This window comes from Salmo trutta, chromosome 20 (genome assembly GCF_901001165.1).
Source record: "Salmo trutta chromosome 20, fSalTru1.1, whole genome shotgun sequence".
NCBI classification, from domain to species: Eukaryota; Metazoa; Chordata; class Actinopteri; order Salmoniformes; family Salmonidae; genus Salmo; species Salmo trutta.
The window spans coordinates 19,788,149-19,810,505 of NC_042976.1; the positions used below are offsets into that span (position 1 = coordinate 19,788,149).

General features: G+C 42.3%; 2 protein-coding genes across 2 annotated transcripts in view; both read right to left on the minus strand.

Moving 5' to 3' along the window:
• ttn.2 (titin, tandem duplicate 2) overlaps window positions 1–22,357 on the minus strand; it is a 189,878-nt gene that overhangs the window by 91,134 nt on the left and 76,387 nt on the right. The window contains exons 65-74 of the mRNA XM_029702494.1: window positions 16,952–16,987; window positions 14,487–14,549; window positions 12,595–12,993; window positions 11,938–12,207; window positions 11,553–11,828; window positions 11,321–11,460; window positions 11,077–11,203; window positions 576–842; window positions 338–477; window positions 53–179 (exon numbers count right to left, since the gene is read on the minus strand). Of these exons, the coding sequence (XP_029558354.1) occupies window positions 53–179; window positions 338–477; window positions 576–842; window positions 11,077–11,203; window positions 11,321–11,460; window positions 11,553–11,828; window positions 11,938–12,207; window positions 12,595–12,993; window positions 14,487–14,549; window positions 16,952–16,987 (1,845 nt within the window). The remainder of the gene's footprint in view (window positions 1–52; window positions 180–337; window positions 478–575; window positions 843–11,076; window positions 11,204–11,320; window positions 11,461–11,552; window positions 11,829–11,937; window positions 12,208–12,594; window positions 12,994–14,486; window positions 14,550–16,951; window positions 16,988–22,357) is intronic.
• Window positions 14,946–16,911, minus strand: LOC115155652 (muscle M-line assembly protein unc-89-like). Its single transcript, XM_029702495.1, has one exon. The coding sequence runs from the start codon at window positions 16,495–16,497 to the stop codon at window positions 15,169–15,171; it is 1,329 nt and encodes a 442-aa protein (XP_029558355.1). The 5' UTR covers window positions 16,498–16,911; the 3' UTR covers window positions 14,946–15,168.

Here is a 22,357-nt window from a genome sequence, read left to right on the forward strand (position 1 = left end):
TGCTTATCTCATTGTCAAATAAATGTGTGAGTATGTGTTAAATCATTCTCACCTTTAACTCTAAGCTGAGCATTGGATTTAGCATTGCCAGCTTGGAAGTCAACTTCTCCAGCCTGATCCTTGCGAACGTTGTACAGGATAAGGACATGCCTTGTACCCTCCTCCTTAATCTCACAGTCCTTGAAAGAGAATACACTAACAGTTACTAAGTTATCCTCGTCAAATTATACATACCATCTATTTTCTTTTACTTCTCTGTCTCCTCAACCTCTAGGAAATTTACTAAGGAATGTCCAATTACTGTATGTAGTCATAATGAAGTGGATATTTTTCTTACAGGAGACTGATGAAGGGCCTCTCCATTGAGTTTCCAGTGACCATGGACATCCTCATCAGAGATCTCAGTCTCAAACTTGGCGATTTCAGTTTCTGTCACTTCAACGCTGTACAGGGGCCTGACAAACTTAATGTCACGATCTGTAGAAGGAACACAACGACAACTCAAGTGTTTGTATAAATGAAATAAAATATATACTGCAATCCTCAAATGCTGAGCTAAAAACACTAAAGGCTACCTTCAATGTTGAGCTTGGCCGTGGTTCTGTCCGTATCACAATCACAGCTGTATTCTCCAATGTCGGCTTTCTCTGTCTTCTTAATGATCAGCATACGCCTCTTTCCATCGGCTTTGATGACCACATTCTTGGAGGAAGTGATTTGCTGGTCACCTTTGAACCATTTCACCTCTGCATTGGGCTTGCTCAGTTCACAAACCATAGTCAGTTCATCTTTCTCAGTGACTGAGTAGTCATGCAGTTTTGTCGTGAAGTAAGGCTTTCCCTCTGTTGATAAAAAAGAAACCATGATGAGTTGTGTGTGTGATATTTAAGTTTCGACAACGGCTTATTTCCATCTACAGATTCTATAGATTTATTTTGATTGAACGTTTCAAGGGTTTTAACGATATACTAACCGAGAACTGTGAGCATGGCCTCTGAGATTTTGTCCATGACCTCTACTTTGATCATGGATGTGTCATCAATGGACACCCCCTTGAAGGTCAATTTGTGCATCTTGCCATCGTCTGACATGTGCACAACTTGGCTGGGATGCAAACGCACATTGTTCTTGTACCAGGTGACCTGGATGTTGTCATGTGATACTGAACTCTGCTGTCTAGCGCTCAATACTGAACTCTGCTGTCTAGCGCTCCTTGACAGTGACATCTTTAATGGGCTTCACAAACTCAAGGCGAATTCCTGATAAGACATTCAATTCATAAGAAATTCAATCATTGTCGTCGTGAGAAGATCAATTTCAGTCATTTGTAATGAATTGAGTCAGGATTTAAACAGGAAGCACAGAAACATTTCTTCAGATTACATTGGATAACTAGTTCGCCAGTGGTTCTCTTGTCCTCTGCCTCAAATATGTATTTAGCCTCATCCTCATATGCGGCAGATTTGACTACCAGAGTGTGTCTCTTTCCCTCATGGGTAATATCAAACTTATCATCAGCTGTCAACTCATGAGATCCCCTGAGCCAACGGAAGCTCTTAGGCACTCTGGACACCTCACACTCAAATCTGACCTCATATTTTTCATTCACTTGTACATCAATCAAAGGTGTGACAAATGTAATTGGACTCTCTGTAGTTCAGAAGGAAACAGAGATAATGTGGCATCATGGCAATGCGTAGAGAACCACCACTGAAAATATTCACATTTACATTATCAGATCACCAACCAAAAAATCTCACCTTTCACTTTCAGATTAGCAACACATTTAGCATTAGCAGCTGTAAATAGAATCTCCGCTGACAAGGGGGCCTTGAGGTTGTATAATATTAATGTGTGCTTTGCACCCTCCTCTATAATTTCAATGTCCTATAAATTATAGCAAAATTTCCGGGTTGGGGGCAACCCGGAAATGTGAGGGAAAAAGAGAAAGGAAGAGAATTCTATAGGCTGTTTCATTGTAATATTTCAAGATCACGTAAAGGATGTGAATGGATGATCACGTAATGGATATGAATGGTATGAATGGTAGAATGGTCAAACAACAGTTAGAATGATTTGGTCAATGTAACATACAGGGGATTGAGTAAGGACTTCTCATTTCAGTTACCACTGGCCATGGACATCATCTTCAGAGATTTCTTCCTCAAAATGAGCGGTCTTGCCTTCAAAGAGCTCAACATCATACATTGGGTGAGTTATCTCTATATCTCGAGCTGCAAGTCAGGATGGAGAACATTACAATTACAAGAAAACCGCAAGAACGTTCTCAAAATAAATGTTTGTTACTTAACAAACATTTGTAATTGCTTATCCTCAATGTTAATATTTGCCATGGTTTTGTCCGTTCCACAATCACATACGTATTGTCCCTTATCTCAGCCCTCCGCTTTCTTGATGGACAACATTCTTCGATTCGCTTCAGCCCTTATGGTTACCATCTTAGAGGCCTTCATTTCAGTCTCATTATGGTACCACATGTCAGGGACATCGTTGCTGTGTTCACAGTCCAGAGTGACTTCGACTTTGAATATATCCCTCTGGTGGTGTGGGGACGTGCTTTGGCAAAGTGGGTGGGGTTAAATCCTGCCTGTTTGGCCCTGTCTGGGGGTATCGTCGGACAGGGCCACAGTGTCTCCCGACCCCTCCTGTCTCAGCCTCCAGTATTAATGCTGCAATAGTTTATGTGTCGGGGGGCTAGGGTCAGTCTGTTGTCTGTTATCTCTCTCTCACTCTCTCACTCTCTCTCTCTCTCGGAGGACCTGAGCCCTAGGACCATGCCTCAGGACTACCTGGCTTGATGAATCCTTGCTGTCCCCAGTCCACCTGGTCATGCTGCTGCTCCAGTTTCAACTGTTCTGCCTGCGGCTATGGAACGCTGACCTGTTCACTGGACGTGCTACCTTGTCCCGGACCTGAAGTTTTGGACCCTCTCTCTACCACACCTGCTGTCTCTAACTCTGAATGATCGGCTATGAAAAGCCAACTGACATTTACTCCTGAGGTGCTGACCTGTTGCACCCTGTACAACCACTGTGATTATTATTATCTGACCCTGCAGGTCATCTATGAACGTTTGAACATCTTGGCCAAGTTCTGTTATAATCTCCACCCGGGACTGCCAGAAGAGGACTGGCCACCCCTCAGAGCCTGGTTCCTCTCTAGGTTTCTTCCTAGGTTCTGGCCTTTCAAGGGAGTTTTTCGTAACCACAGTGCCTCTACATCTGCATTGTTTGCTGTTTGGGGTTTTAGGCTGGGTTTCTGTACAGCACTTTGTGACATTGGCTGATGTAAAAAGGGCTTTATAAATACATTTGATTGATTTTGCATTCTGTATTGATGTACTGTAGCATGGGGCAAATCCTTGAATGACAAACAATTTGAATGAAGCAACAAAGCAGGGGTTACCTATCACCGTCAGTTTTGCCATTGAGAGAATTCCTTTAGCCTCTGCCTTAACCTGCCAGATAACATCAAGAGTCAACTCCTTGATTTCTAACATGTTTCTTTCCACGACTATGGATGAGCACGGTTCTGCTAACATGGAGTTCTACTTCATTTTTGTACCATGTCACAGGTACATTCTCAGAGCTCAAGCTCAAACTGAGCAGTGTTACCTTCCTTCTCAGTTTGGTCCTGAAGTCGCAATTCAAATTTGAGCCTCATACCTAAACTCAGCAAAAAAAGAAACGTCCTCTCACTGTCAACTGCATTTATTTTCAGCAAACTTAATTAACATGTGTAAATATTTGTAGGAACATAAGATTCAACAACTGAGACATACACTGAACAAGTTCCACAGACATGTGACTAACAGAAATGGAATAACGTGTCCCTGAACAAAGGGGGGGTCAAAATCAAAAGTAACAGACAGTATCTGGTGTGGCCACCAGTGCATTAAGTACTGCAGTGCATCTCCTCCTCATGGACTGCACCAGATTTGCCAGTTCTTGCTGTGAGATGTTACCCCACTCTTCCACCAAGGCACATGCAAGCTCTGGGGGGAATGGCCCTAGCCCTCACCCTCCGATCCAACAAGTCCCAGACGTGCTCAATGGGATTGAGATCCGGGATCTTCGCTGGCCATGGCAGGACACTGACATTCCTGTCTTGCAGGAAATCACGCACAGAACAAGCAGTATGGCTGGTGGCATTGTTATGCTGGAGGGTCATGTCAGGATGAGCCTGCAGGAAGGGTACCACATGAGGGAGGAGGATGTCTTCCCTGAAATGCACAGCTTTGAGATTGCCTGCAATGACAACAAGCTCAGTCCGATAATGCTGTGACACACCGCCCCAGACCATGACGGACCTTCCACCTCCAAATCGATCCCGCTCCAGAGTACAGGCCTCGGTGTAACGCTCATTGCGTCGACGATAAACGCAAATCCGACCATCACCCCTGGTGAGACAAAACCGCGACTCGTCAGTGAAGAGCACTTTTTGCCATTCCTGTCTGGTCCAGCAACGGTGGGTTTGTGCCCATAGGTGATGTTGTTGCCTGTGATGTCTGGTGAGGACCTGCCTTACAACAGGCCTACAAGCCCTCAGTCCAGCCTCTCACAGCCTATTGCGGACAGTCTGAGCACTGATGGAGGGATTGTGTGTTCCTGGTGTAACTCGGGCAGTTGTTGTTGCCATCCTGTACCTGTCCCGCAGGTGTGATGTTCGGATGTACCAATCCTGTGCAGGTGTTGTTACATGTGGTCTGCCACTGCGAGGACGATCAGCTGTCCCTCCTGTCTCCCTGTAGCGCTGTCTTAGGCGTCTCACAGTACGGACATTGCAATTTATTGCCCTGGCCACATTTGCAGTCCTCATGCCTCCTTGCAGCATGCCTAAGGCACGTTCACACAGATGACCAGGGACCCTGGGCATCTTTCTTTTGGTGTTTTTCAGAGTCAGTAGAAAAGCCTCTTTAGTGTCCTAAGTTTTCATAACTATGACCTTAATTGCCTACCGTCTGTAAGCTGTTGGTGTCTTAATGACCGTTCCACAGGTGCATGTTCATTAATTGTTTATGGTTCATTGAACAAGCATGGGAAACAGTGTTTAAACCCTTTACAATTTGGATTTTTACGAATTATCTTTGAAAGGCAGGGCCCTGAAAAAGGGACATTTCTTTTTTTGCTGAGTTTATATTATGTTAGGTGAGTGCATAGTGGACTTAGTTAAGAGAAAAGGATTTCAACTCGCGAAATAATGAATGAATCACAACTTCTGATGATATCAAACAAAAACCCCTCAAAGGGTGTCAAGTCTAATAACACAGTGAGTGTAGAGGTAGAATTTTTGCCCAAGGCTTCTATACTGTAATTTCCCTCATCATCAAACTCACCGTTGTTTACTACCAACATATGTTTTATTCCATCATTGATTATTTCATATTTTTGGTCTGATGTACCAATGGTGTCTGACCCCTTTAACCACATGACTTCAGGCACATCCCTTGTGATAGTACATTCAAACATAGCCTGTTTCTTTTCAGGTACAGACATGCCCTTTAAGAGGACTGTGAAGTCCATTTCCATTTCCGGCAGGTACGAATTAGGCTCTCTTTGTCAATACATGCATAACATCATTGATACATACATTACATGACCAAAAGTATGTGGACACCTGCTTGTCGAACATCTCTTTCCAAAATCATGGGCATTAATATGGAGTTGGTCCCCCTTTGCTGCTATAACAGCCTCCACTCTTCTGGGAAGGCTTTCCACCAGATGTTGGAACATTGCTGTGGGGACTTGCTTCCTTTCAGCCACAAGAGCATTAGTGAGGTCGTCACTGATGTTGGGCGATTAGCTCTGGCTCGCAGTCGGCATTCCAATTCATCCCAAAGGTGTTCGATGGGGTTGAGGTTAGGGCTCTGCGCAGGCCAGTGAAGTTCTTCCACACCGATTTCGACAAAACCATTTCTGTATAGCAGTCAGACGTCTTTGTCTTGTCGTGTCCCTTGTATATATCTTTTAATATACACTGCTCAAAAAAATAAAGGGAACACTTAAACAACACAATGTAACTCCAAGTCGATCACACTTCTGTGATATCAAACTGTCCACTTAGGAAGCAACACTGATTGACAATAAATTTCACATGCTGTTGTGCAAATGGAATAGACAACAGGTGGAAATTATAGGCAATTAGCAAGACACCCCCAATAAAGGAGTGGTTCTGCAGGTGGGGACCACAGACCACTTCTCAGTTCCTATGCTTCCTGGCTGATGTTTTGGTCACTTTTGAATGCTGGCGGTGCTTTCACTCTAGTGGTAGCATGAGACGGAGTCTACAACCCACACAAGTGGCTCAGGTAGTGCAGCTCATCCAGGATGGCACATCAATGCGAGCTGTGGCAAGAAGGTTTGCTGTGTCTGTCAGCGTACTGTCCAGAGCATGGAGGCGCTACCAGGAGACAGGCCAGTACATCAGGAGACGTGGAGGAGGCCGTACGAGGGCAACAACCCAGCAGCAGGACCGCTACCTTCGCCTTTGCAAAATGACCTCCAGCAGGCCACAAATGTGCATGTGTCTGCTCAAACGGTCAGAAACAGACTCCATGAGGGTGGTATGAGGGCCCGACGTCCACAGGTGGGGGTTGTGCTTACAGCCCAACACCGTGCAGGACGTTTGGCATTTGCCAGAGAACACCAAGATTGGCAAATTCGCCACTGGCGCCCTGTACTCTTCACAGATGAAAGCAGGTTCACACTGAGCACATGTGACAGACGTGACAGAGCCTGGAGACGTCGTGGAGAACGTTCTGCTGCCTGCAACATCCTCCAGCATGACCGGTTTGGCGGTGGGTCAGTCATGGTGTGGGGTGGCATTTCTTTGGGGGGCCGCACAGCCCTCCATGTGCTCGCCAGAGGTAGCCTGACTGCCATTAGGTACCGAGATGAGATCCTCAGACCCCTTGTGAGACCATAAGCTGGTGCGATTGGCCCTGGGTTCCTCCTAAAGCAAGACAATGCTAGACCTCATGTGGCTGGAGTGTGTCAGCAGTTCCTGCAAGAGGAAGGCATTGATGCTATGGACTGGCCCGCCCGTTCCCCAGACCTGAATCCAATTGAGCACATCTGGGACATCATGTCTCGCTCCATCCACCAACGCCACGTTGCACCACAGACTGTCCAGGAGTTGGCGGATGCTTTAGTCCAGGTCTGGGAGGAGATCACTCAGGATTTCATCCGCCACCTCATCAGGAGCATGCCCAGGCATTGTAGGGAGGTCATACAGGCACGTGGAGGCCACACACACTACTGAGCCTCATTTTGACTTGTTTTAAAGGACATTACATCAAAGTTGGATCAGCCTGTAGTGTGGTTTTCCACTTTAATTTTTAGTGTGACTCCAAATCCAGACCTCCATGGGTTGATAAATTGGATTTCCATTGATTATTTTTGTGTGATTTTGTTGTCAGCACATTCAACTATGTAAAGAAAAAAGTATTTAACAAGATTATTTCTTTCATTCAGATCTAGGATGTGTTGTTTAAGTGTTCCCTTTATTTTTTTGAGCAGTATATTTTTCTTCGCATATCTTTTATTTATTTTTTCCTAAACCTCAACTTCTAAATACTCTCCTGCACCCTGCCTCACCCAATGTGGCGTGGATCTGTTTTTTTCCTAAAGTATTTCTATTTACTTCGGATTTGGAATCCCTCAACTGAAGCTAGCCAGCTAACTACCTACCAGCTATCAGTCAGCAAACCACTGCTAGCGGTCATCAGCTAACCTTTAGCTCGGAAAGCTCTCGCCAGTTCATACAACGTGACTCAAACCAGAGCATAATGGACCTATTTTTTTTCTCTCCATATCCCCGGATTCCTACCGCAGACTCTGGACATTTTCATCTGGATCTTTGCAACTAGCTAACCACAATCCTGGGTGACTACTCCTGGCTAGCGTTTCCATCCCGGAGCAAGCACCAATTAGCCTGAAGATAGCCCGGCTAGGGGTCCTGGGCTACCACCGAAGCCCACTCCTGGGCTACAATATCCGGACCCCTTCTACAGCCGGTACGGGGCACGGAACCCCGCCGATCCTCTACGACTGGAATACCGACATAATCTGCCCGAGGATTCCAACAGGCCCCTCCGGCGCGACGTCTGCTGAAGGCCCATTCTGCTAACCGCGGCTTGCTAGCTACCTAGAGCTACTTGGAACCCTACCAATCCACAACTGGTCTATCGACGTCACCGCACGAAGAGGCAAAAACAGACTTACCTCCATCGCGACGTCCCCCATAGGCCCTTCTGCTAACTTGCTAGCCCTGGTCTACTAACTGCTAGCTTGCTAGCCCCGGTCTGCTAACTGCTAGCTTACTTGCCCTGGTCTGCTAACTGCTAGCTTGCTTGACCCGGTCTGCTAACTGCTTGCTTGCTAACCCGGAAAGCTAACTGCTAGCTTGTTAGCCCCGGTCTGCTAACTGCTAGCTTGTTAGCACCGGCCTGCTAACTGTCTGAATCGCCATGTCCCCAGCCAGCCCAACCACTCACTGGACCCATATGTTCACTTGGCTTCGCATGCCTCTCTCTAATATCAATATGCCTCGTCCATTACTGTCCTGGTTAGTGATTACTGTCTTATTTCACTGTAGAGCCTCTAGCCCTGCTCAATATGCCTTAACCAACCATGTTGTTCCACCTCCTACATATGCGATGACATCACCTGGTTTAAACGTCTCTAGAGACTATATCTCTCTCATCATTACTCAATGCCTAGGTCTACCTCCAATGTACTCACATCCTACCTTACCTTTGTCTGTACACTATGCCTTGAATCTATGCTGTCGTTCCCAGAAACCTGCTCCTTTTACTCTCTGTTCCGAACGTGCTAGACGGCCAGTTCGTATAGCCTTTAGCCGTACCCTTATCCTACTTCTCCTCTGGTGATGTAGAGGTTAATCCAGGTCCTGCAGTGCCTAGCTCCACTCCCACTCCCCAGGTGCTCTCATTTGTTGACTTCTGGAACCGTAAAAGCCTTGGTTTCCCTGCATGTTAACATTAGAAGCCTACTCCCTAAGTTTGTTTTACTCACTGCTTTAGCACACTCTGCCAACCTGGATGTCTTAGCCGTGTCTGAATCCTGGCTTAGGAAAACCACCAAAAACCCTGAAATCTCCATCCTTAACTATAACATTTTCCGCCAAGATAGAACTGCCAAAGGGGGCGGTGTTGCAATCTACTGCAAAGATAGCCTGCAGAGTTCTGTGTTACTATCCAGGTCTGTACCCAAACAATTCGAGCTTCTACTTCTAAAAATTCACCTTTCCAGAAACAAGTGTCTCACTGTTGCCACTTGCTATAGACCACCCTCTGCCCCCAGCTGTGCCCTCGACACCATATGTTAATTGATTGCCCCCTATCGATCTTCTGAGCTCGTGCTACTAGGTGACCTAAACTGGGACATGCTTAACACCCCGGCCATCCTACAATCTAAGCTTGATGCCCTCATCTCACAGAAATGATCAATGAACCTACCAGGTACAACCCCAAATCCGTAAACATAGGCACCCTCATAGATATCATCCTAACTAACTCACCCTCCAAATACACCTCTGCTGTTTTCAATCAAGATCTCAGCGATCACTGCCTCATTGCCTGCATCCGTAATGGGTCTGCGACCAAACGACCACCCCTCATCACTGTCAAACGCTCCCTAAAACACTTCTGCGAGCAGGCCTTTCTAATCGACCTGGGCGGGCTGTCCTGGAATAACATTGACCTCATCCCGTCAGTAGAGGATGCCTGGTTATTCTTTAAAAGTGCCTTCATCACCATCTTAAATAAGCATGCCCTATTCAAAAAATGTAGAACTAGGAATAGGTATAGTCCTTGGTTCACTCCAGACCCGTCTGCCGTTGACCAGCACAAAAACATCCTGTGGCGTTCTGCATTAGCTTCGAATAGCCCCCGTGATATGCAACTTTTCAGGGAAGTTAGGAACAAATAGACACAGGCAGTTAGGAAAGGTAAGGCTAGCTTTTTCAAACAGAAATTTGCATCCTGTAGTACAAACTCAAAAAAGTTCTGGGAGACTGTAAAGTCCATGGAGAATAAGAGCACCTCCCAGCTGTCCACTGCTCTGAGGCTAGGAAACACTGTTACCACCAATAAATCCACTATAATTGAGAATTTCAATAAGCATTTCTCTACAGCTGGCCATGCTTTCCACCTGGCTTCCCCTACCCCGGTCAACTGCCTGGCACCCTCCACAGCAACCCGCCAATGCCCCCACCATTTCTCCTTCACCCAAATCCAGATAGCTGATGTTCTGAAAGAGCTGCAAAATCTGGACCCCTACAAATCAGCCGGGCTGGACAATCTGGACCCTCTCTTTCTAAAATGAGCTTTACACCACTCCAGCCGATGCTTGGCATTGCGCATGGTGATCTTAGGCTTGTGTGCGGCTGCTCGGCCATTGAAACCCATTTTATGAAGCTCCCAACGAACAGTTCTTGTGCTGACGTTGCTTCCAGAGGCAGTTTGGAATGCGGTAGTGAGTGATGCAACCGAAGACAGACGATTTTTAAGGGCTACCCACTCGCCAGTCCCGTTCTGTGAGCTTGTGTGGCCTACCACTTTGTGGCTGAGTCGTTGTTGCTCCTAGACGTTTCCACTTCACAATAACAGCACTTACAGTTGACCGGGGCAGCTCAAGTAGGGTAGAAATTTGACTAACTGACTTGTTGGAAAGGTGGCATCCTATGACGGTGCCACGTTGAAAGTCACTGAGCTCTTCAGTAAGGTCATTCTACTGCCAATGTTTGTCTATGGCGATTGTATGGCTGCGTGCTTGATTTTATCACCTGTCAGCAACAGCTGATGTTGAAATAGCCAAATCCACTAATTTGAAGGGGTGTCCACATACTTTTGTATATATAATGCAAATACATACATACATACATACATACATACATACATACATACATACATACATACATACATACATACATACATACATACATACATACATACATACATACATACATACATACATACATACATACATACATACATACATACATACATACTGTGCTCTTGGAACAATTGCTTACCCTTGACTGTGAGCACAGCACTAGTGACAGCATTCAGAGCTGTATAAGACACATCACCAGACGCGTCCAGTGGAACACTTTTCAGAGTAAGGAAACGTTTATTGCCCTCCATTTTGATCTCACATGTCTGAAAATGCACAATAAAAAGAAAACAGATATCAAAGACTGTTCAACATTTCTAAAAATTGTGGTTACGCTTAGTGTTCGTGCAAATATTACAGTCAAATCATAAGACAAGTCTTACCGGTGATATTGTTAAGACCTGCCCTCTATGTTTCCATTCTCCAGGCACATCCTCTTCAGATATCTCAGTTTCAAATGTAACATCCTCTTTCTCGACCACTTCGCAATTTGAGAGAGGCTTCAAGATCTCAGCTTCACGTTCTGTAAAAATATCAAAAGTATATAATAAGCATTCACTAGGTAGCCTTACTGGATTCCACACCATACAAGATATGAGTGATTGTGCAACCAACCTCCAAGAGTCAAGTTAGCTGTGTATCTGTGGCCTTCAACCTCCATGGTATATCCTGCAATATCTTCAGGCTGTGCATTCTTTATTGTGAGAGTCAGGACTTTGCCTTCTTTCTTGACCTCAGTCTTGTCAGTTGGATCATTTGTAATCTCATCGTTGCCTTTGAACCACTTCCAGTTGGGGGTTTCTTTGAAGAGCTCACATTTGAAAGTGGCAGTGGCCTTGGGTTTCACATGCTGATCTTTCAATGGTTTCACCAACCAGTCTCTGACAATTTCTGTAAACATTTGTTTGTAATCAGTTTTCGTATGTAGACTAACAGATTCAGTATATTTATATTGTTGGTAAGTGTTGGTAAGGGTTTATTTAGGGAATTCTCTACATACCAATGATTTTGACAGTTGTTTTAGTCCTGATGAGTTCACACTCGCATGCGTAGATTCCAGCGTCGTCATCTCCCATGTTCTGGATCGTAACGGCTTGTTGCATTCCAATAACGTTGATGGCCACCTTTCCAGCGATTACTTTGAGGACCTTACCACTCTTCATCCAGGTCACTTCTCTCTCCTTGTTCAACTCACAGCTCAGGTACAAAGGCTGCCCCTTCAGGACCGACGTCTCCTCACCCAGCTCTTTCACCCACTTCACGGGCAGTTCTGAACAGGTAAGTATTAGGTCATTATTTACATGAAAATGTGCATACAAAGTATTTGCATCAAAATAAAGATAAAATGCATCAACCCATATCAATAATATATACATATAATTATCAGCACAACTTAAACGTGACAAAAGCTACATAGATTACGGAATCCTTTATCAAAAAGGGGAGTACTCTCCATCAAATTGTGTAGTTATACGGTATACATTTTTATATGACAATATAAAACATGACATTAAGTAAACAATCGTTATTTAAGCTACATCACCTGGAAATTAATATGATATGATTCTTATAAATACATAATTAATTAATTGTTAGTAATTTCTTAAATAATGGAAATAATTCACATTCTTTCAATTAAGAAAATTATCTTTAATACCTTCAACGATGAGTTTGGCTGTTGTTGTTTTTTCCTTGTTGCCCAGCTTGGCAACACAAGTGTACTCTCCAGTGTCCACCAGTTGGACGTCAATAATAGCCAGTCTGCGATCTTTGCCATCAGAGGTGAATTTGTGTTTTGGACTCTCTCTTAGGTTGCTGCCATCTTTCATCCATGTAGTTACAGCAGTAGAAGGTGAAACTTCACACTCAAATGTAGCAGATGCACCAACAGCATCCCCTTCTTGTAACACTATGTCTTTGAGTGGTCTCGTAAACTTCAGTGGAACTGCTTTGAGCTGGAATCCAAAAGGATTAGCATCTGGGGGTTTGTCTCCTCCACCACCACCGGGTTTCAGTCCTCTACCCCTGCCTTCACCAGGGGATGGAGTTTTGCCTGCTACAATTTAGACACAATTACACAGATTAGATGTTTAGCATGTTTACAGCAGTTAAGTGTTAACATTTTCAAACTAATACATTTTTTTACACTTACCATGACATTTCCTAATAGAAAATGTGAGTGCTGCGTCAGCTGTCCAAAAGTATTTTTTATGATAGTGGAAGAAGTTTAGAAGTTTAAATCGTTAGAGGCTGGCTAGTGTTGAAAACTGTTGGCTAGTGTAGTAGAATCAAGCTAATGACTGTATCATAAATAGTAGTGGGATAGTAGCCTTTCTAAAATGGAGGTTTGGATCATGGATGCAGATTGGTTGATAGGCGTTTGTTATTCACAATAATCCATGGCAAATGCCAGTTCCATTTGAATTATCAATGCTCATCCACTGCCCCCCAGTGACCCGGACGCAACAATTGGTGACTCAGACCTGGACTTGGACTTGACCAGTAGCGACACTGTTGTCATTAACTCTCATCCTTGCTTAATTTTCAACATGCTAGATACAACAGCAAATGCTACTGTATTAACTGCTAGCCTTACTACTGTAATATGCAAGACAGTAAGATAGCTTCCTTATTATTAAGAATGAATCATTTATTTAGTTGGCTAGCTAGCAAGGGAATGTTAGCCAGCCTGCATAGCAACTATTTTTGTTATAACTAGCACCAAAAGAAAGAAGCTGTTGCGGCTACTAAAATAGTTCTAGAATATATTTATAGTCTATGTCACAACTTCTGCCGAAGTCGGTCCCTCTCCTTGTGCGGGCAGCGTTCGGCGGTCGACGTCACCGGCCTTCTAGCCATCGCCGATCCACTTTTCATTTTCCATTTGTTTTGTCTTTGTACTACACACCTGGTTTCACTTCCCCAATTACTTGTTCATTATTTAACCCTCTGTTCCCCCATGTTTTTTTGTGAGTGATTCTTTGCATGTTTTACGGTCCGTTATGTGGGCTTTCGTTATTGTATTGTATTTGCCTATTTTGAGTAAATTACGTTTATTTACTTATATCTGCTGTCCTGCGCCTGACTGCTCTACACAAGCTAAACACAGACCACATTACATTCTGATTGCTTATTTGAAAAGCACTGAATGAGACAAAGATTTCATACACTGAGTTTTTGTCCAACTTGTTGGGAAAGTGGTCAAAGTAGCTAACTTCTTTCAAAAGCAAGTGTTCACAGTGAATAGAATGTTGGATGTCATTGCTGAATTATGAGAGGTTTAGAATATTGAAGGTTTTGGGAAGGACAAAAATCTTAATAGTTTAAGTAGAATAAATTATATTAAAAGCTATTGACAAGAAATGTAAGTTTAACCTGTCTGCACGTTTTAAAGTTTGAACAGTCATTATAATGTAAACCTTTCAAATTTAGTTACAGTAACAACTCTGAAGAAAGAGAATAAGCTTGAAAAATACTATGTGGGAAAAGAGTAGTGTGCTAACGCAGCACTCTAAAAAAGCTATTATTTTCACATGGATACAGTCTTACCTTTGAGGCCTCTGCCTCTGCCTGCACCTCTACCTGCACCTGCTTCTTCTGCTGGCTTTCCATCTGTTTAAGATATTTAGAATGACTACAATGTAAAGACAGATCACATTCAAATCCCTTGTAAAATCACTTTCCATCTATTTAAGATGTTTAGAATGACTACAACGTAAAGACAGATCACATTCAAATCCCTTGTAAAACCCCTTTCCATCTGTTTAAGATATTTAGAATGACTACAATGTAAAGACAGATCACATTCAAATCCATGGTAAATATTTTTACTTAGAATTGTACACACAATTAGGTGAGATAAATAAAGATGAAGGGTGATGACGAAAACAAATTGACAATGGATGATGGGAAATGGGTATATAATACACAATGTCAAATACCATGTAGAATAATAACATGCTAAATATGTGCTTTTTACATGGATTAACAGACAAATAACACAAACATGGAGACTGACATGGAGAAACAACACACAATGATGACAAACATCACATAGAATAAGATGGAAATGGATGAAGATTGTTTGGGATAAAATACTTTTTCTGATGAAAATTATCGACATGAAGAAACAATACGGAATGATGACAAACATTAACATGTAGAACATACATTTTTGTTGTTGATGGAAATGGATGGAGATTATTTGGGGTGAAGGACTTTTTCTGAGCCATTAATGATTTGCTGCAGTCTTCATCTCACCTTGTCTTGGCATTCCAGGGGTCTCAAGCGCATCACCTTCCTCTCCCCAGTCTTCTGTGGACCCAAAACTATCACGAGGGACAAGTTCCCATCCCCAACCTTCATTGTCAGATTCCTCCTCAAGCTCTGGCTCCTCCTCAAAGACTTCCTCCTCCAGCTGAGTGGAGATCTTTCGTAACTGTACCGCTTTGGGGGAAAGCTCTTTCATTCCTGGCACCTTCTTCGGTGGTGCTCCATCAGTTTTCTCTTGTGGTGATTTCTTTTGAACTTTTTTTAGGGTAACACATTCAAATGAATCTTTTGGTGAAACTTCTTTGGGCTGCTTTTTGGTCCTTTCTGCCCTGGGCTTCCTCTCCATAGTATTTTTTTCTATTTCTTGTGGTTTTTCAACCTTAGGTGAAGGAGTCTTTTTCAGTTCCACCATTTTCTTTAGTGTCTCTTCATGTTTTAAAGGTTTGTCTTCTTTGTCCTCTGGTTCTCTTGGCACGCGATCAACCTTTTTTAACTGTACTGGCTTTTCCACTTGAGGACTCTTTTCCATTTTCTTTACGGGTGCTGTCTTTGGAGGACTTGACTCTTGTTGAGGTTTTTTTTCAGCTTCTTTTGTCTCAGGCTCCTTCTCAGGATTCACAGCTTCAGTGTCGGCTTTAGGTGACTTTGAAAATGGATTCAATTTAACATCTTCCTTCTCTTGCTCCTGTGTTGGAATCCTTTTCACCTTTGTCAGTGGTTTGTCAGAATCCCGGACTTGTTCATCTTCAGGAACTTTGGCCAATGGTTTTAATTTGAATGCCTGTGGCTCTTCTTTAACACTAGGAACTCTATCAGCTTTCTTACAATCAACAGGTTCTTTAATGTCTTCATCTCTTGGTTGTCTCTCACCTCTCTTGAAAACCACAGATTCTTTGTCCTCTGGCTCAACAGTCACAGCTTTAGAAGATTTTTGGAACAGTTTTAACTTCACAGTTTCTTGTTCTTTTTCATCTGATGGTAATCTGGACAGTTTCTTTTGGGCTAAACTTGGGTCTGTTGGTGCCTCTTCTTTCACCCCCTTGGGAGTTTGCTTCAAAGTAATTTTGTCCTCTTCTTTTTCATCTCTGGGAATGGTCTTCCGAGACCATTTGTCTTCAGTTGAGTCTTTTGGTTCATTTTCTTTAGGTGTCTTTACTTTAGCTCCATCAGGTATCTTGCTGATTGTATCGGTCTTGCTTATTTTCTCTGCCTCATATCTTTCAGATATTGTTACTTCACCTTCATCATACACTATCTCCTCAAAGTCCTGGATTGTATGCTTTGTCATTTTTGGAGGAGGTTTCTTTAGTGGTGCTGGCAGATCTTCAAAGGGGACTGAAGGTACTTTCTTCAGTGATATAATATCCTGTTCTTGCTCCACGTCTTTGGATATCCTGGTTGTTTTCTTCAAGGTTGGCGGGACAAGTTTTTCTTCTTCCTCAATGTGAATTTTAGCTTTTTGTCGGAGAACTGCAGCAAAGGTTTCACATTGCACATAACAGCTCACTTAACAAGATAATAACATTGAAAACATCACACCAGAAAACATTAAAACCCTGAGGTTTTACACATTGAACAATAGACACACAACACACAACAAACAAAGAAACAAACAAAATTCACAGAAAACAACAATGCCACAATAGTACTAGATATTTAAAAGTTTGAGCTGGATATTTCTTTATGTGCAAGGAATAGGGAAATGGGATTATAAATTAAGAATAAACAATTATTCATCATACCTTTCTTAGCTGGTCCTGGTGCCTGCTTGCCTTCACCTAGCAGGAAAATTATATAAAAGTTTTTAAAAAATTGTCCACTTAAGAACATACATTTGAAGATATATGGGATACAAGCCTCAATGTATCATGTACGGTTAGGACATTGAGATATGATTGAGGAAACCAACGCAATCACTTTCTATAAGAGATTGATTCATTTCTTTTTGAATGGTGTTGGGCATTAGTCTTGAGGAACCAATCCTGGAATTTCAAGGGATATTCCTCCCATAACCAATCAAAGATCAGGACAATTTAAGTAATATTATCAAGTGAAGATATAAATGAGGGAATATATTACATGCTCCCATTTTTGTCATTAATACATTTCAGGATGAGAACTTAGTTAAGACAAACAAAATGGCATGACATACAAAACCCCAGTATTGCTGAGAAGGAGATTAGAGGTGGCACCTACCTGATTTAAATAGTATAACATGCACATACAATATTATAGAAAGGACAGACAAAAAACAGGAATGCTTTGTGAAATGAAGAGGTAACATTCTTGTTGAATGAAATTAACACTAAAACCTGTTGTTAAGTGACTTGGAGAAACCCAAGCCAAATATACTAGCCTCAACCCTCAATGCCTAGAATAAGGTCGAAGAAAGCATGCTTGGTTTTATTTGGATGGTATGGTATTCAGAATATTAATAGGATATTAGTTTGTGATTTTATATCCAGATTATTTGTAACATTCTTTGCTGAATACCTGGCTTTATATTGTCTTGTTCTTGCTCTTGGATGGCAGGCTTTATCTTCTCTGTAGCTTTTTTCTCTCGAGGTGCTTCAAAATAGTGTTTAAGATTTAGATTTGCCCAAGAAGCATTCATTCACGAATGTATAGAAAGAACTTTAAGAAAATAAAGGACAAACATTTAACAGAAATGTACCTTCAAGAGGGCTGACTTTCTTTGCAAGTTGCTCAGTGGGCTTTGGAAATGTTTCCTTCTCCTTTACTGGTACTTCAAATAAAATTATACTATGATCAAAATCAAGACATTGCATGTTGGGGGTAAGCATTAAACCACTGAGAAGAAACATGTTTTCAACACACAAAGACACATAATATATAATATGTAATATCCCAAATACATCACACAAACAAACATAACAGACAGGATAGCAAGGATTGGCCTTGTTATACCTTTTTGGGTAGCAACATCATCTTCACTTGAAAGAGACACCACTTCAGCAACAGCCTTCTTCTCTGGTTTAGACTCAGACTTAGGCTCAGGTTTAGACTCTGGCTTAGACACTTTCGTTAGAAGTGGCTCTGCTGGCTTTGGAGGCTCAGCAACAGCCTTCTTCTCTGGCTTAGGCTCAGACTTAGGCTCAGGTTTAAACTCTGGCGAAGACAATTTCTTAAGAAGTGTCTCAGCAGGCTTTGAAGGTGACTCCTTCACCTCTTCAGCAATAGCTGTTTTCTCTGGCTTAACCACTTTTTTTGCAAGAGGCTCAGCAGGCTTTGGAGCTAATTCCTTCTCCTTTGCTGGAACTTGAAATATAATGATATGGTCATAATCAAGATACTACAGAGCATTGGACCACTAAGAAAGTATCAGAGAAAAATGTTATCAAATATAAACAGAGCACACACCACACAGAGAAAAACGTAAAACATGCATAACATAGACACAAACATAACACACAAAATATAAAGATTTTAAGAGTGATGCAAAATGTAAAATTTGTATTTCAGGTTTTCTTGTTATACCTTTTTTGGGAACAATATCTTCTTCAAGAATAGCTCTCTTCTCTGGCTTAGTCTCTGGCTCAGCCACTTTCTTTACAAGTGGCTTAGTAGGCTTAGGTGGTGATTCCAGCTCAGCAATAACCATCGTCTCTGGCTTAGGCACTTTTTCAGGAATTGGCTCAGCCGGCTTAAGAGGTGATTCTTTCACCTCCTCAGCATTCATTTTTTCTGGTTTAGACTCTGGCGAAGACACTCTCTTTACAAGTGGCTCAGCCGGCTTTGGAAGTGTTACTTTCACCTCCTCAGAAACAGCTGTTTTCTCTAGCTTAGGCACTTCCTTCACAAGCGGCTCAGTGGGCTGTGAGAGTGTTTCCTTCTTCTTTGCTGGTACTTGAAATAAAGTTATTTTATGATTAAAACCAAGACACTACAGATTGGGGTAAGCAGTAGAGCACAAATAAAGTACCAAGGAAAGATGTGATCAAACAGAAAACATACAAAAAGACACAAATAAGAAAATATCCCAAACACAAAAACACAAAACAGACAGACAAACAACAGACCGAAAAGCAAGATTTTAAGAGTGATGCAAGAGTGAAGATTTGTATTTGAAGGATTGCCTTGGTTATACCTTTTTGAGGAGAAACATCTTCTTTAATTGAAAGAGACACCTCTTCACCTATAGCCATCTTCTTTGTCTTGGTCTCTGGCTTAGACTCTGGTTTGGCTACTTTCTTTGCAAGTGGCTCAACAGGCCCTGGGGGTGATTCTTCCACCACATCAGCAATAACTGTCTTCTCTGGCGTAGTAACTTCCTTTACAAGTGTCTCAGCAGGCTTTGGAGGTGATTCTTTCACCCTTACAGTAACAGCCTTCCTCTCAGGTGTAAGCTTTTTCCTAGCATCTATCTTAGGCTCTGATTTAGCCTCTAGTTTAGGCTTAGGCTCTGCCTTAACCTCTGCTTTAGGCTCTGGCTTAGGATCTGGCTTAGCCTTTAGTTTAGGCTTAGGCTCTGGCTTTAACACTTGTGTCTCAGCGGGCTGTGGTAAATCTTTCACCCCTACTTCAATAACAGCCTTCTTCTCTGGCTTAGCCTCTAGCCTAACCTCTGGTTTAGACTCTGGCATAGGATCTGGTTTAACCTCTGGTTTAGGTTTAGGCTCTGTTTTAGCCTCTGGCTTAGGCTCTGGCGTAGACACTTTCTTTACAAGTGTCTCAGCAGGCTTTTCAGCAATAACCCTCTTCTTTGGCTTGGACTCTAGCTTGATTTCTGTCTTAGACTCTGGTTTAGCCACTTTCTTTGCAAATGGCTCAGATTCTTTCACCCCTTCAGCAACAACAGTATTTCCTAGCTGAGACACTTTCTTTGTAAGTGGTTCAACAGGCTGTGGAGGTGATTCCTTCTTCATTCCTGGTTCTTGAAAAAAAAATTATACTATGGTCAAGATCAATATATTACAGATTGGGGTAAGCAGTCGAGCACCAAGAAAATACCAAAGAAAGAAGTGATCAAATGGAGAACACAAAGGATACACAAAAAATACACAGAAACAACACAGAATCACAAAACAGACGCAAGAGTGGCACAGGAGTTGTGTATTTTGACCACATAAAAGGATGTATTGATATGGGATGGCAAACACTGGAATGAAGAAACGTGATGATCAATACTTGGCAAAAAAAAGTTTAATTTCAAACTAAGCATAAAATGGAATTACTGTCTGATTTTGCTGACAGACGATTGCGATAATGATGAGATGAAACATGTAACATTTACTTAGTATACGTCTTGAAGGCGAGGCTTTTGAAGATATATTGTCTTCCTTCTGTGAGACAAGAGTTTCCTCCTCAGATAGAATACCTTTAACAGGTTTTCCTTTGTCAGTGACCCGTTTCTTAGTTTGGATGTTCTCAACTATAAGAGGTATCTCTTCGAGGGATTCCTCTCTCATAGAAGGTATCTTGTCAGTGCCTTCCTTGGATTCAATTACTTTGGCAGGTTTTCCTTTTTCAAGTATCTGGTTTTTTGATTCAAAGTTCTCAACTCTAAGAGGTATCTCTTCAGTAGTTTCCTTTCTCTTAGTAAGTCTCTTGTCTAATGTTTGCTCCTTGGATGGAGTTACTTTGGCAGGTTTGCCTTTCTCAACTACTGGTTTCTTAGTTTGATTGTCCTCAACTGTGTGGGGTATCTCTTCAGTGGTTTCCTCTCCCGTAATAAGAGTCCTCTCAAAAGTTTCCTCCGTGGATTGAATTACTTTGGAAGTTTTGTCTTTCTCAACTACCTATCTCTTTATTTTGAAGTCTTCAACTGTACAAGTTATCTCTTCAGTACAAACTAATCCCTGTCCTTTCTCTTTGGGCAACGCCAGGTTTTTGGGAGAGAAACCTTCTGACAAAGGTATTTTGTCCTTTCCTGTATCAACTTGAAGATTTGATATGTTTTGCCTTAATGATTCTACTCTGATAGAAGATTCTACTGGTTCTATGGATTCTACTGGTTGAGAAAAACCTTCTTGGCTAGATGTACTTTCAGAAGCATGTTAATCTGTTGGTTTGGGGAAAATATTATCTGTGGCTCTCTTTCTATTCTGTGAAACATCCATAACAGATACCTCTTGATTCAAAGTGTATTCTTCATGTTCCTGGGTAGAAGCTTCTCTTGGAGAACTATTGTCTGTCCTAACAGAGATCTCCTGTCTTCTGCCTGACTTATCCTTCTTCTCTGATACCCTGGTGGTAATTTCCTTTTTCTTGACAATGTCTGCTTTCTCTCTTCGCACTTTCTTATCTGTTTCTATTAACTTGCTTTCACCCTCAACTACCGATGGTCTATCAATAGACCTTTTCATAGATATTTTTTCACTTATATTAGCACTCCCTTGTTTCATGTCAGTAACATCTTCATATTTTTTAATAAATCCGGTGTCCTGTTTTATTGTCAGATAATACTTTCAAAGATACAGTATCCTTCTGTATAGGTAACCTGCCCTTTGTATCATCTTTGTCAACTTTTTGGAGAAAATGTTCTTCTATAGATTGAACTGCTTGATGGATAGGTACATCTTCAATAGTAACCTCTTCTGTCTTTAACTCAATTATATCAACATAAATAGTTCCCTTAGTTTTGATGCATGTCTCCTCTTCCTCTCTAAACACTATACTTGCAGGGTAAACACTTAGCAGTGTTTCTTTTACTTTTGTAGACAATTCAGGAGACTCCCTCTGAAGAGATCTTGTCACAACTCCCGCCGAAGTCGGTCCCTCTCCTTGTTTGGGCGGCATTCGGCGGTCGACGTCACCGGTCTTCCAGCCATCGCCGCTCCACCTTTCATTTTCCATTTGTTTTGTCTTGTTTTCCCGCACACCTGGTTTACATCCCCTGATTACTCTACGTGTATATTATCCTCTGTTCCACCCATGTCTGTGTGTGGTATTATTCGTTTGTTACGTGTGTGTCGCTTGTCGTGGACGAATCAGAATTAGTTGGGTAACATAGATAATTAAGATGTTTTATTAGTATAATATGCTTATTTGAGGTACTTGTCATTAGAAAGTGTCCATTGGACTCTGGTGTCTTTTCAGTTGCACGTCTACCTTAGCTGGGGCTCAGACACTTGGGGCCCAGAGAGGGGAGAGGTCAGACTTGTCGTCATGGGAATGTGTCTTTACCT